Source organism: Giraffa tippelskirchi, chromosome 6 (genome assembly GCF_054371585.1).
Source record: "Giraffa tippelskirchi isolate mGirTip1 chromosome 6, T2T-mGirTip1v1.2.pri, whole genome shotgun sequence".
In the NCBI taxonomy this organism is placed as follows: Eukaryota; Metazoa; Chordata; class Mammalia; order Artiodactyla; family Giraffidae; genus Giraffa; species Giraffa tippelskirchi.
Genome location: NC_137280.1, coordinates 163,249,647 through 163,265,757, shown reverse-complemented (window position 1 = coordinate 163,265,757; position 16,111 = coordinate 163,249,647). Strand labels below are relative to the sequence as shown.

At 39.3% G+C, this 16,111-nt stretch overlaps 1 protein-coding gene across 7 annotated transcripts in view; it reads left to right on the top strand.

Moving 5' to 3' along the window:
• The window catches only part of ARB2A (ARB2 cotranscriptional regulator A), a 424,113-nt gene that overhangs the window by 392,766 nt on the left and 15,236 nt on the right, over positions 1-16,111 (top strand). For 4 of the 7 annotated variants that reach the window (XM_081498733.1, XM_081498720.1, XM_081498709.1 and 1 more), the window contains one exon: positions 185-3,386. The exons of the other annotated variants lie outside the window; for them this stretch is intronic. In XM_081498733.1, coding sequence (XP_081354859.1) covers positions 185-327 — 143 coding nt within the window. In that variant the 3' untranslated portion in view covers positions 328-3,386. Of the gene's footprint in view, positions 1-184; positions 3,387-16,111 lie in introns of those variants that run through there. 7 annotated transcript variants of the gene reach the window in all.

The following is a 16,111-nucleotide window of genomic DNA, read 5'->3' as shown; positions in this document are numbered from 1 at the left end:
GGGTCGTCCCCAGGGGTCGCCGGCCGCGGAGGGGCGAGGGGGGTGCTGGGAGGGCCCGGGGGGGCTGCGGGCTCCGGGACCGACGACCGGCGGCCCGGTGTGCCCCACGCCCCTCCTCCCGCGCCGGCGGCGCGCGAGGCCACCGCGTAACTCGCCCCCCTTCCCCTGTCTGTGCGTTTTTCAGGCACCGACCGCCACGAGCTCACTTCCTGGAAAAGCTTCCCGTCTATTTTCAAATTCTTCACCGAAGCCTCCGAGGCCAAGAGCAGCTCCCCCAAGCCGGCTCTGACGCGGCGCTCGCACCGAATCAAGCACGAAGAGCTGTAAGAGGAGAGCGAGAGCGAGGACGCGGAGGGGGGCGGGGGGCCGAGGAAGCGCCCCCGGAGCCGGCGTCCGCCCGCCTCACCCCTCCACGCGCGCACACACACACACACACACACACGCCCACCCCGCCGGGCCCGGCGAGCCGACCCCCACCCCCTCATTAGATTGTTTTCCTCTTCGGGCCACAGGGCCGTGATATATATAGATAGATAGACAGATAGACACATCTAAACGGCGTTCGGCATTATTTCTAGATGAGTGCAACTGTCAAAGCAATCCGGGTCCACCGGTCGCGCCGGCGCTTCCTACGGGCCGAGCCCGCGGCCCCGCGCCGCCCGTCAGCGCGCCGACCGAGGCTGACGGCGCCCTGCCCGGCGCGGCCGGCGCGCCTCAGACGGTCCCGACGGAGCCCGCGCGGGTGCTGCGGGGCGAGCGGCGTCCGCGCGGTCCTACCGCCCGCCGTCGCCGCGCCGCTCCCACGGCCCCCCCACACACACACGCTTTACCCAAAATCGTGTCCTTTTTTTCTCTTTCCGAACCCAAGCGAACTTTTTTTCTAGACTTAAAACTCCCATTTTCAATAGGATCTTTTTTTTTCTTTCTCCGAACCCAAGCAAACTTTTTATTCTAGACTTAAAAACTCCCATTTTCAACAGAATTTTCCCTAAGGACGTCTTACTTTTTTTTTTTTAAAGAAGTTATACCATTCCCCATCCAAAACCAAACTCAAACCCCCCAAAGCCAAGTTCAAATTCAGAACATGCATGCGGTGATGTACTGTGTAGTTTGGGGAGGGCAACTTGTGCGCTCCCTAACAATCTTATTTTTGAGACCAGAAGTGCGCGCACACACCAAAAAAAAAAAAAAAAAAAAATGGATAAAGTACCGAATCCACGTTATGGCAGAAAATCCTTGCCAGTTGAATATGAGACTTTGCACAGGTCTCTAATTGCAGAAGAGAGTGTTTAAACCAATGCATAACGATGAGCAAATCGTTTAAGCATATGGGTGAAAGGTTTCATTTTCAGTGAAATTTCCAACTTCATCATTAGAATTTACTTTCTAAAATACACAATGTGTATTGGGTAGCATTGTAATTTAGATAGCATAGTTAAGTCTTGTTTACATCTTAACGTAGAGGAAGTTTGTTGTTGTTAATCCTAACTGGATTGATACATTCTGAGCTTTGGGGGTGGGGGTTGTTAGGCCTTTTTAGGGAGATAATTTTTATCCTCATCAGGAAAATGAACCTGTGTGCTCTTGAACCTTTTCCTTCTGAAAGACTTAGTGGAGCTAAGATGATTCTTTTTAGTTTTCTGCTCCAACAGTGTGAAAGACTTTTCTCCTCCCAACCCAGTGGTATAATTGGTAGTAGTTCACCTCCTCTGTAAGGTTTTGCCCTGCAGTTTCAACAGTTAAGTTTTTTAGTCCAGCTAAGATCTGGCCAACAACACTGTGAAATATGAGGTAAAATAAGTTAAGATTTTGCTGACTTTCAAATTCACATGTTGAATCTTAACATTATCAATTTTTTAATTGCTTGTAGAATTTAATTACCTAGTGAAGATTCTATTTCTAATAAGTGAGGATCTAAATTTAATATTTTTCCATCCTTTTTTAAAGTATATGCAACAATATGCCTGCCTTATTTGAGGACATGATAAAATGTACCCAAAATGACTTAGGACTGTCTGACTCCTCAGAAAATAACTTTTAAAAAAACCTCATTGTTTTTATATTATGAGTCGATTTCAGCAAGTTTTAAAACTGATAGTATCTGTGTTTGGTACACAAGTGCTTTAATTAGTTCTCATAATTTTAATGATGCCAAGTTAAGGTGATCTTTCTTCAGTAGTCTTATATGAATATCTTTTGATGTTATTTTAGCAGAAACAATAGGTGGAAAAATCAAAACATCATTTTATCCAAGTCCTTGAAATGTATAACTCCAACAATGTCAAGCATGTTGGTCTGCAGTCTTTTCTGTTTTAGAAGTAATGGTGAACTGTGTTAACTAATGGTTCCTTCCACTGACAGGCTTTGAGAATTGATATGGATTGTATGTATTTTTCAAAGTGTTATAAATTGTGTGGTGTTTTCAGTATCTGAAAATGTTCACAGGGAACTAATTTTATTGTTGTTGTTGTTGTTTTTTTAATCAGCACTTGTTCAGTAGTCAGTTTGTGAAGCTTCTACAACTGAATTAGAGCAAATACTCTCCGGTTATAAACCAAATCACTCCTATTCCTTCTCTTCAGTTTTCTCACCTCTCTCTTTAAAAACCTTTACTGGTAACTGGAGTAAATCACTGTTTAATTGCCTTTAAAACTACTGGGTTGTTAGGCCTTATTTAACTATCTATAGAGAGCTATTTGCAAACTTAAGTTGTGTAAATGTAGTTTCTACTTGTGGATCTAAGCTGTTGCAACCGGGAGAGAGCTAGGCAACCCACCCTAGACCTCCAGCTGATTATTGGTAAGATTCCTTGTAATGTGGAATTTTTTATAACCTGTTGATAATAGGTTTCTTGGTATAAATATAATACTATTATATTCACCTCAGTTTTCCCAGAATAACAGCAGTCAGTTGGTAGTAGCCCGCCTGCTTGAATGAGATAAGGGTTAACAAAGTTTCTGCTCTGATCTCCCATTCTGATTTCTTTAGACAAGTTTTCAGCAGAGTAGAGGTTTAAAGTTTGGAAGTGGGCTTTTATCTTTCTTTTTTTAATTATATAGTGAGTTCTTAGAGGAAGTGTAATAGGAAGCAAGGAGTTGCTGATAAATCTAAGGTTCAGAATAGTCCTGTTAAAACTTAAAAGCCAGACCCTGGCTTTGGAGCTTTCTAAAGGTACAATATCATACAGCCATTAAAGGTTTTCATGGATATTTGAATGGGGAAGGAGGAGATGTACTTGTAATAATTGTTCTTTTCTCAAGTTTCTACCTTGTGCTTCAACTTGGATTACATTTTTGTTTATACCAAAAGAAAACTAAAGCACAGGAGTTTCCTATATATGATATATTTCTGTTTACTATTTTAAAATAAAAACAATTTTCCCAATATTCAGTGATGTATTATTCTTGTTCAGAAGTTCATTTTATCACACATAGAGGTCAATAAAAGCAGAAATTTAAAAAGAATGATGGGACAGCATTTATCAATATTTTAAACTTATAGCTGCTTATTATTACTATTATTATTGCTGTAAAGTAATATCCTAACTTCAGTTGAGTCCCTCTTTAGGTTGGAACTTTCACAAAGCTAACATTTGTTTTTAAAACCTGAAATATCTCAGCTACAAGGAAATTAGAATTTGTTGTTAAACTATCATTTTATAAAATATACTTTACTATATATGGTAGACAAATGTGTTTTCCAGAAGGAGTCGGCTGAGATTAAATTGCTCCCAAATCCCTATATAGATCCTGGATGTATTATTACCTCTAATCTAAAAATATCCTGTTTACATGTATTTCACATGTAACTCCTTTGAGGGAGTGTGGATGACAAAATAATGTTTCCTGTATTATCAGTGCTAATAAATTAGAATTTTTCATTTTTCTCTGGATTACCTGGTTGGGGGGTTGGTGATTCCAATCCAGACACCTGTGTGTCTCCCGTTGTAATCATAGATTGTAACTGTAAACTGACAGGTTCCTTTTGGTGTCTGTAATCTTGGCTCATTTCAGAAAGATTACTATTACAGAAAGTCTAAAATTTTCTCAAAAACTTTGCCTATGCCTCTATAGAGGAAAAAAAAATCTTTAAATAAATGTAAGGTAGTCTCATTTTTGAAATATGGGTGGCAAAAAAGGATAATAGTGGTTATTTCATGATTACTTATTAGGAGGTATAATAATATAAAATAAAAGACTCCAGGAGGTACCCCTTTTCAAAAATTGAATACTTTCCTTCCTTCCTTCCTTCCTTGTATAGTGTGACTGAGTGGGAGTCTCTTGAATTGTTCGTCTTCCTTTTATCTAATATTCTATTAATCTCCAAAAAGATCAGTTTGAGTCTGGGAAAGGGTTTTTAATCAACACTTCACAGAGCTTAAAGCTACCCTACCTAAAGCGTTAGCTTTGTTAGGCGGTTTTAGATTTAAAGCACTGCAACTGTCATGCACTGTACTAAAAGTAAAGAATGTACACCAAGTGGAAGATGTTGAAAAGAGGAAAATAGCACAAAGTCGATTAACAGAGATTCGAGAATAGAAGTAACCATCAAAGCATTCCAGCATTTATCTCAAAATCTATGTAGGGTTAAAAAAAAAAAAGCAACAATGATAGTTTTAAACCTCACACTTAGAAGGGATGAATGTTGATTTAATTGATTCATTTGGATCGATGTTTTTAAAGTTTCACACCACTGATCTTTCATGTAGTGATGTCTTTAGCAGTCAGTGGTCTGACATGAGCCTTCTCAGATTTCATCAGTGGAACTCTCTGTGACATCTGAAATTATGCAACAGCCTGCGCAATGGTAACTTTGGAATTGGGAGACCTTGATGCCAAAGAGCATGGTTACATTCAAGAACTCTTGTTAATTCTTAGCACAAAGGTTTTAGAGGAGTGGTAATTATAAATGAACCTTAAAGGTTAAAGTCACCAAATATTATGTAGTGAGCTTTAATTGCTAGATAGGAGAAAATCGTCCTGAAAGTTTGACCATTAAGTGGATATCATGCAGTGACCAGCCTTTTCCCTTTGAATGGAAAAAAGCTTGAAAATGGAAATTTGACTTAATCCATGAGGCCTTCCAGGCAACTTTTCCCAGTCCTTTGCCTTGAGATTTGTTTAAAAAAAACCTTTCACTATATTCTTTGTATTGTTGAGTTCTATTTGAAACAGACATGAAACATGTTTCTAGAGAGAAATCTAGAGAGGCCCTGCATTTTTCTTTCCAGATCTTTCCACTTTTTCTTCCTTGGCTAATGCATTGGGTAATATGGGAGACTGTCATAGGTAAAATAATGTTGAACTGTACTTTGTAGCCAGCCTGCAGTACCAATACAAAGAATCTGAAATGAAAAGACAACCAACACCCCCACAAATGATATGTCTCTTTTTAAAGTTTACAATTTGAATAATGAACTTGGATAGAAACTTGGCAGGAAAACAAACCATGGCACCATCACATCACCAACCATTTTCACTTTTCTGTCCAATTTCAGAGTGCATGTGTTTGTGAGTATTTCACTAGATCAGTGACAGCTCTTTATTTGCATAATTATATGCTCTGGTCTGAAGAGAAAACTAACCCCCAAATTTCATGGGTCACCAAACTGCAACAATCAATGTTTTATCACGTATGCTAAGCAAAATCTAAGAAGCTATATGAAGTTTCTTGGGGAGTTTTTACTCCTCAGAAAATTAAAGAGTTTTCCTCTCCTGAATAGATTCAAAATCTTTCCAAGTTCTTTGTAACTGAATTCTGCTTGAAGGCAAAACTAGAGATTAACATGTAGATCTGGATCTTAAACTGACTAGCATAACTTCAAAGTGGCTTAAGAAGAGCAGCATTTTTGGAGCACTAAACTTTTAAATTCTAAGTATTGCCGTCATGCTATCAGGTAAAAAATTATTGGTCAAATTATGATGAGCCAAATTGAAGTCCAAGTTAACTGCAACTGAATATAAAGTTGATTTCCTTTTTTTAAATACTCAGGGGTTTTTTTAAGACCTAACAGAAAAATATGTATATATGCATATATGTCTGTGTGTATGTGTACACACATACATGTACATATCCATCCATGGGGTATAAATGGCCATTCCACCAGGATAGACAACATATACTGTATGTGTATGTCTTTTCAGTCCAAGTAACCTAGTAGGTATTCCATATATGTTGGTCACGAGGATTGTTTGTAAATTTACTTTCTCTTAAATAAATTTTTTGTGTTGAAATTCTGCAAGACATTGTAATAAATACTTTTGAATGCCTCAAGTTCATTTGCATCTGTAAATTATCTGTATGTAATGTGTGTAAGTGTTTAAGGTTGGCTTTATTTCATTAAAGAAGAGTTGATATAAACTGTTGGTGTCTTTAGTTTATAGGCAATCAGCCAGACTTGAAGTAAAATTCAACAGAGAGACACATGCAGAGAGTGACTGTTTGTTATGGAGTTATTAAAAATCCTGGAAAATATACTTTTACGTAGGCTCTTAAGGAGTATACTAGGTGCATGATTTAATTCTGTTGCTAAAGGACTAGGTCTATATTTCACTTAGAAGCATATAATACAATGCCTTTTTTAAAAGTGATATGTTAGTAATAATAAATTAACAATTTCTTTATCATGTAACTTACTTTCATCAAGAAAAACATTAGGAAAAGAGAAACATTGAGCTAAAAATTTTAAGAATTGCATAGTTTTGAAGTATTTTATTCTCTGTCTTGGAGAGGGAGGAGAAGTCTTTAGGTCAGGCATCTGAAATTTCCCAAAGTGTCCCATGATTTCAAGCAAAAAAGAAACCAATCTCTCCCAAGTTCTTAATTAAAGTTGAATTACAATTGGAAAACTTCTTTTTTAGTGCAAAAACTTAAACATCTGCTTATCAGGAGCACACCACATCTCACCTTGTTACTGTCTTTCCAAAATGTTCACCTGGTTATTATATTCCCTCTGCACCACCCTTCATCTACCTCCCCAGAAACTGCTGTTTGTCTTGGATTCCTCTGGGTGAAAATTCCTCAAAACTGAATCTGTAAAAACAAATCAAGTTTAGCTTTTTTTGTCAGAATGAGCTGGTAAGCAAATGAGTTAACATTGCTGTCTGACTAAGCAGTAAAGACTGAAAAAGAGTAGAATCCTTCTTGATTATCATTTAAAGATTTATAGGTTGGGGACCTATGTGCCTCTGAGATCAATTTGCATTTTATTTTTAATGTATAAACTTAAAAGGAAAATAATAGATAATATGTATACCTAATTACTTTCTTTTTCTCCTCCACGTGACCTTTGTGGGACCTTATGATGAGTTTCAGATAGGGGTCTCAGTTTTCTCTTCTGCCTAGGACAGAAAAATCTGTTACTTCACACAGAATTCCACACATGGAGCAACTGCCCCTATAGCTGAAAGGGCTAGCTTTCTCTTTTTATCATTTTCATTTCTTTTTCCTCAAGTACTACCTAGTCCCATTGTGCCTGAAAAAGGTACCTCTGATTCAGTTCAGCTTCATGTACCTCCAAATAGTTTCCCAAAGTGTTGTTTTCTTCTTTGTTTTAACTATAATTACATGGCTTTTTTCCAATAAATGTTCCTACCTTCTCTGGGTACTGATAATCAGGATTTATCAACTGAAAAAGTATTGATGGTTTGTTGTGGTGGTTTTGGTTTGGAGATTTTGTGGAGGGGGGCATTGCTTTTGCTTTTTTTTTTTTTTGCTTTGCCTCAGTAAATTACTTAATATCATCCCCTGGAATAGCCAACTCTAAAAATAACCCTAGCACAGAGTGTCACAATTTGGCTTTCATACAGTTTCAAAAGAAAACCATTAAAATTGCATTGATCTTGCAAATATTGATCTAGTGCTTGATATCAAATATCAAATGAGATGCTGTCAGTTGCTGCTGATCATTGTGTCAGCTGTTTGAATCCTTGTCCCTTCTTCATTGTTACATGGATTCAAGTTGCTAAGGCTAAGATTTTTCATGTTAACACAATTAGCCATGTTTTTCACATTTCTGGTTTGACCAAATATAGTTAATATTCTACCTGAAATTTTGTCACATAGTTTCACACACACCCACATATACACACACAAACTTTTTGTAAAAAACATGTATTTTGCACACGTGTAAAACCTACATATGTTTTTTTCTCTCTTAAGTGTGCTTTACTTCCTAGGTAAGCAATGTTTTTATTTAGTTCTTTATTCTAATTTTGAAATACTTTCTATTTGTATATTGCTTTCTTTCTGGGCACCTGTCTTTTAAGAAATCAAATTTGTTTTAAGAGAATGCAATTATTATAGTACCATTTTGAAACTTAAAGTGAAAACAGCCATTTCAGATTCACACACACACCACAACAATAGATGAACCACATCTTTTATTCTTGCTAACAAAAAAACATAACTGCAGTATTTGGCTAGCATAAAGTTTAGATATGAAGTTTAGTATATCATATACTTAAATATATGATATTTTTAAAAAATTATTTCTCAGTAAGCTCATATTATCTAACGGGCTAAGTCATGCTGTGGTATTACTATATGGTATCAAACCTGAAAATAGCTAAGTGCCTTTGGATATGTTTAAAGTCTCAAATCACCCTTTCTTCTTTCCTCCTTCCTCTTTACTTTGTATGTCAGTAATTGATAATTACATTACTTTGAAAAATTGGAACACTTTAAGGAGGAAGCCCTCAATGACCAGTTACCGCTGCTGACTCAGCTGTGCAGAGAGAGAAATAGGGTAGAACTCTCGTAGAGAGCTGTTTAAATTATACTTCATTATGCGTATTTTCCACATTCATGGGAAGAAAAAAAAATCTCAGCCGCTGAAGTTTTCGGTTTCTCCGTCTCGTTTTTTTAACACCTGAGCTCGGTTTGGGTGCCGCAAACTGAAGCGAAACGAAGCCGCGTTCTTCCCAGCACCATGGACAGCACCCAGCGCGCCCCCCTTCCCGCTCCCCTCCGCCAGAACCCCGAAGTTCCAGGTCTCGCCTGATTCCTCTCTCCGACCACCTCCTCACCATAGGAAACTGGCTCAAAATCTTACGATCTGAGCCCAAAGCGACAATGGGTTTAAAAAGTCTACAGTTTGCGGGTGGAGAGGCTTGCTTGCTCCGTGCCCGGTGTTAACTAGAGTGCCCCAGAGTTGACACACCATTTGCCTGCTCCCCGAATTTGCATCTACTTTATCATGAAAGCAGCGCCACTCTCAGTCGCTTGTGGTAGAAGTCTTAGCCGCAACTTTGACCAACTTTTCACCACCACCTCTAAGCTGGCGGGAGCTGTACCGGCTCACCGGTTTAAGAGCTCTGTACTATGAGCTTCATCCTCCCTGGGCTGGTGATCTCAGTCACGAGAGACCTGTGGTCCGAGAGCTGTACGTCCAGAGCCACTGGGCCCTCGTTCGCACGGCTCTGTCCGGGGCTGGAGCCGTGTCCCCGGGGTGAGCCCAGGTGCTGGTTCATTACCTCCCGGTAGCAGGTGGCTCTGCAGCGGGCGCCCGGTCCGCGGCGCGCTCAAGAGCTTGCCAGAAACTTATCTGACAGCACTAAAGAGGGGGCGCGTCTGGCTTAGTACCCACCACTACCTCTTTTCCTACTTTCAGATCTCAACTCCAAGATCCAAATTTCCGCAGGTCTCCCTGTTTGGATCTCCGTTTTACCGTAGGGTTCAGCAAACTACAATAAAGATCACTTTCCGCTGGTGTCTTTTCATTGCGTCATCTCCCTAGCAACATATGTCAGCACGCTCAAGACTAGTTTTTAAAGATTTCCAACTGCACCTTCCTTTACTGAAACTTGCCTCACTTGTTGGACTTTGAGTGAAATCTCTTCCCTGCCTCCGGAACCCTGTTCTAATGATCTCCTCTCTCGAATCGACTTTGAGGACGAAAGTATTCCATTCTGAGTAGGCAAGACGGCCAAAACCAAATTTCTATTAAAATATCGATTGTACAAAAATCGTTTCAAATCAGCTTGATCCAGACTTGATCAGAAAGGGCCAGGAAAGTGAAAAGGGGAAAGAATTTTGGTATCTCACGGTAGGGGATTTCTTTTCTCTAAAATAGCCTCGATAAACTGATTACAAAACTGCCTTTGTATAGTAACGTGAATTACAATGCATTTCAAGATAAAATGATCCTCTATTGGACACAGTACTGCAATGAAAATTTTCTGTGAATTCCTCAGTTAAGCGGTAATTCAGCTTCAAAACTCTATTGTTCTATCTCTTAAGACATACAAATATTAAATATTTCATAGGTTAACAATTTAGTCTATTTTCTCACACAGCGCTGCTTGCACAAAATGTTTGCCCCCTTTTTGGTGTGCAGAGTCACTGCTGAGTTATCCCCAAAGATATTTTTTTTTCTCATAGTTTGGTCAATTTTGTGGTCTCAAGAGTCGTTTTGTCCAAACTCTAAGACAAGTCCGTGCTACAAGAGAAACTCAGCCACACTGGGAGCTATTTGAAGCTAGCGGCATGACCCTGGGAAAACTAGGCAAATGCAGTGTGGCAGCTGAAGTGTGCAGGATAGCAAAGGGGACCTGTTGAATAATCGTGACTTGAGGATTTGAATATTCTTGACCAGGATCCACCTCCCAGTGGTGAAACTACAACTGAAATATCTTGATAATGTTTGAATGTCTTTGGTTTAAGCTTATTCTATGAATAGCTTATTCTATTCTAATAATCCTGGAGCTTATTCTAAGAATTGAGCTTCCATCTTTGGGTAAATTCATTCTTACCTACTGAGGTTCAGTAACAAGAAAGGGAATCAGGTGTGAAGACCGTGGGGCTTTCCTCTGTGGCTTCGGGGGACTTGTGGAGATTTGGGTGAAGTACAGAGCAGTTACTGAACTCCTGGGTGCCTAACATTTTGTTCCAGTCTGGGTTTTTGGGAACCTCTTTCCTTGACTGGAGATTTTTCCTGATGACCTAGGGACAGGGTAGCTAAGAGTCTTAGTTTATTAATCAGAAATTTCTTACTTTTTAAAAAAAGTGTATTCTTGACACAGTTTCAGAATGACTTTTCTGGGTTAGTCTAAGTAAATCAGAAACTCCTAGACCTGGGTGGGTATTTCAGGACCACCTTTGCCAGAGAAAAACATGGTGAAAAGAAGTACAAGAAAACTCCTTTTAAGGAGACAAATCACAATCAAGACACTGAGTGATAATGATTAGGTCTCCCCGAAAGGAGGTTCTCCAGTGATGTTTGCTCACCACCTGGATGTGTTTGATGAAACTTTAAACCATTTTACAGCATAGATGGCCACCGCCATACACCTTATTCCAAACTTTTTCTTTAATTCCAATCCCACTCTTTAAGACGATTGCTTCTGTCCTATTTATTTGTTCTCCTTCAAAGTCATTTAAAATAAGTTTCCTGTCTCTTGCGCATTTGTCAATGTCAAATATACACTATTTAGTTAAAGAAAAGTGTGTATTTCACATGTTATAAAAGAACAGATTTCTTTATTTGGTTTCTTGGAAATCAGTAATCTCTTAAACACTTTCCAAGACCCCCTGGGGAGGAGAGACATGTAAACAATAACTACCAAACTTCAACATGACAATATTGGTTAAAATCTGCAGGATGATCATTCAAATTCAGGTAGGTAATAGGCAGTGACTTCCTATCCCGAGATAAGAAGGGACCCACGGTGTCTGATGCCAGGCTCCATCTTCTGCAACTTGCCTAGGGAGCTAGCCATCTTGGAGAATCTGGAGGTAATTCTAAGCTAGCTTATAACGTATCTTAATAGCCAGACTGGTCATCAAATGACTGAGCTGGGTGATGGTTGTATGACCACAGGGAGGTTGCAAAATACACTTAGCCCCATTTAAAAAAAATCATGATTTCAGTCTCTCCTGACATAATTAAAGGTTTGGGTAACACTCTCTTATTTTGTCTCATGCTGTGAAAAACAATCACCTGCACCTCTGATGAATGAAACGTTAAAGAAAGTTTCAAATAAATCCAACAGTTTAATTTCTGCTTTTTAAAGTTGGTGTGTATGTGAACAAATAGAAAAGGCATTAAAGCAACTGAGTTACACATTAGCTACCTAGCAGTTTAACACTAGAGAAGAGAATACACCTAGTTTTCAACTTACCCAACTTTTAAAACTATATGTGTTCCTGGAAAGTAATACCTGATTGGATTAAATTTGCCGGAGATTGTAAACTAAGCCCTCAAGAAGGTAATAAAGTATATTAACTCTCTTGAGTAAGTGATTGGGAGGGATTTATAAGCATGTGAGGATCCGGTGATCCACTGGAAGCACAGTTGATTCAATTTTGAATTTTCCTGATCAACTTTCAACCCTGAAAAAATGAGAGCCATTTGCCTAACTTAATCTGGAACGTATGTTTGCACCAGTAGCAGGTTTTTTGGTCTGTGGTTGGGGCTGATCAAGTTGTAAATTTTCCACTTTAGGTTTTCAGCGCCTGCTAGTTTCAGCCTAACACCTAGAGAGAGGCTTTGCCGGGTTCTCCACCAAAGCAGCCATGGTTTGACAAAAGGTTTCCAAACCACCCAGCTCTGACACCGATTTTCCTGAAGATGGGACATTTCTATACAAATTAGTTCTCTGAATCCAAGACAAGTAACAAGTTACATTCTTTTGTCAAAATGTTTGTAAAATATCTACATGGAGGGTTTCCCCCCCCCATTTGCCTTCCTCATCTGCAACCTTTTCTTTAAGGGACACACAATGGTTTGAGAGCAGTGAGTGCTGTGAAAGTGACATCTTCATTCGACAAAACAATATACAGGTCGTTTTGGCTCATCTTAATTTTTTTCCCATCAGAAACAGAACTGTTGGTATTCTGTCTCTTTGTGCTTCCACACAAAGGACTTTTTTTAAGTGTTTTGAATATCTGAGAAGAATCACCTCGTGATTAAAATAAATATACATTAGAATCCACAAATCACCCTTCACAAGCTTTTATTACTAATATTGAAACACATTTCTTTATGGACCTGAAATTTAGTATTTGGTCTTTAAACAAATGATAATACTTTAAAATCAATGCATGGTATACCATGATAAATCAAAGTAATAAGTTTCCTAAGACTAGCTTGACTCATCTTGAAATGGAAATAGGTAATAGTGGTGGGAGCAGGAGGTTAACTCTTGGTGGTAAACCTCAAGGACTGTAACCAACTGTCTGGACCTGCTGATTTATCTTCTTCCTGAAAACCTCAATCAGATTACTGGAGGAAAAGTTACCCAAGTGCTTCTTGAAACACATCAGAACTGGTAATTGAGCCATAAATGTGCCCTAAATTCAGGTGCAGAGTTGCACTAAATTTTATTATTATACAGATGAAGGTGGGCAGCTCCCATCTCGGCGCTACCTTAATCAAAAAGTGAACAAGGGTGACAGAAACAAGGGCAGTAATAGCATTACCAGCACTGTGCTAATCAAATGCCCACAACTAGTTGAGAACAACGGTGCTAAAAAGCTGCTTTAATTCTGAAATGCAAAGTCCTGAGACACCGAGCGCCATCTAGCAAGCAAAGTTAGAATCAAAGCCGAGCACAGAGCACAGAGCAGATAGGGAATTGGGAGGTAAAGGGGGGCTTCGAGATGCTCTCGCTGCGACTTAACCACTGGCCTTGTCTCACCTGAACCCAGCGCTACTCGCGGGGTTTCTGCTCTTCGCCCCACCAGCCAGCTCAAACAGACTTAACCACTGAGGTGAGACACAGTCCCTTTCCGCCTCAAGCTAAGGCTAAAGGACAGCTCCTCACAGGGTTGCTTATTGTCTTTAATTAGAACAAGCGGCCTTTCCGTTTCCACCTTCCCCACCTCCAAAACCAGCACGGCAGCTAGCTAATTCTGCACCTTCCTCTCCAGATGGGGACAAAGATCAGTGCCTGAAAGGCTCACCTTGGGCTGACATGACTCCCAGGGCTTCGGTGCAGAGGAAAGCACATCGCTGGGAAATCCTAGCAGGATTTGAGAAGTCATTCTGAGTTTACAAGGCTGCCTAGACATCTCCTGACAGGCTATTCGAGCCATCTCTGAGTGGCATAAGACACAGATTTCCTTAACAAGGCACGGCTCGTCATGGAAGCTGGATGCTGCCTTCAAAATATAAATAATATAACTTCATTCTTCTCCAGGCAACCAGGTCTTTGATATCTCCTTGGGCTGAAGCAAAGTCCAAAGGTGGCCAGCATGCTGCCAAATAGCCCTGTTAGTTTGTAGCTTGAGGGGGGAAAACAGCACTTTCTCTATCTTTAAGGTTTGAATGATGTTACCTAATTATATGAATATTCTGTGGAACTGAGTAACAGAACACAGCTTCTGAGATTTGTGATGTGAAGAAAATCAAGAAAAAATTGCTGGTTTCTGGATAGGCAAAAATGCCATATTCTTCCTTTAAACTAAGTCGATCTGAATTCAAAAGAGTAAGGGGTTCATCTCATGTCTGCTTTCTCAAGTACTTCTGTTGGTTCTTTCCGGAATTTCATTTACAGATTGGTGGTGGGGGAAATCCATGTGCATACATGTTAGCCTTAAACTACTCCTAATTTCCTGCTATTGAATATTGTCTTTATAATAACTCATTGATTCACAGCATACAGAAGGCAGAGCTTGGGTTGTCTATTGTTCTGTCCCCTGCTCCCACCCCACACATACAAATTTTCCCAGTGAAGTGTTTTGTAAAAAAAAAAAAAACTAACCAACCAACCAACCAAAAACCTTAGAGAATGAATAATAAAATATTCCAATTGAGTTTTAAATGCTAACCCAATATCAGGTTTGCTTCTCAGTGAAAAGAGGCATGGCATAATAGATATGAAATAGCAATTCTCTATTTTCTGCTAATCTATTTACTGTGAAAAACAACAACATTGAGAATCAAGGGACTGCTAGATAAGAATATACTCAAAATGTTCATTAAAACATCTCCACAGGTTATAGTATTTACAGAAAAAAAAATCCCCTAAAATCATAACCCACTTACAAACCTAAGCCAATAAGGAGCTTAAGCGACAATTTACAAAACATCTAAAACGTTTCTATGAAACCTCCTTGTCTTCTTATGCCTCAAAACACATGTAAAGATCTAAAGATGGAAATGTAGGTACAATTCACACTGCCTCCTCTTCCCCTCTTCCTCTCTGAAGTTCAGAGAAGTTCCCAGGCCGGTCTTGCCTCAGATGACAATAAAAATTTAACTTTTTTTTTTTTCTTATTGGTGTCTAGTTAAATAGCACATTTCTCCCATCAAGGTCTTCTTAAACACGGAAGCTTCTCCTAGACAGGGTACCCAGCTGTTTAATTTAACATTGATTTATTGCTTTTAAAAGTAAATTTACACACATGCCAGCAGCGCTCCGATTTGTTTCCCCAGACCCTGAGATTTATTTTCTACTTAGCGCTTGTCTGACAAAACAATGTCCTTTAACTTTATTACACATCGATGAGGAAATCTGTCTTATTTTTGTTCAGATTTATTGCTGTGTTGCTTGTGGGGACTTCTGTGATCCAGAAAGGCCGAGGTCCGAAAATAAATAGAAAATTAAACAGAGTTGATCACAAAATAATAGTCAAAACCTAGAATATGGCCCAGCATATTCTGACCTGCTGGGGGGTGAAGTGGGGTGAAGGATGAAGCTCCCTCTTGAGCCCGGTCACTCAAAAAGAAAAAAAAAATTACTCTAATGGGCATATAGCATTTGAAAGTTGAGTAGCCAAATCTGTGTTCTATAAGGTCTCCAAGTTCTTGGTTAAAATATATTTGGAATTCGAGGGCAGGGAAGTGCGGTGTGTAGGCTTCCCACCCCACAGCCGCCTTACCTCCCTGCAGAACTCCCAATTATCACATGTTTGTGATGGCTGAGCCCAAGGGAATTAAGATGGACTTTGAAGCAGCTTTTACGGTACACTTCATCTACATTTGGGTTTTCTTTAGTTCTCATTAAAAGGGCCACTTTCTTCTTTTCATTGATATACTGTCTTTGTGTCCTTCATTTCACACTCTTTAAAAAACTTCTCTCATCAGATCAAGTGCAAAAAGGAGGGATGACATAATAACCATCATAATCATGATAACAACAACAAACAACTGGTACTGTGGGTTTAAATC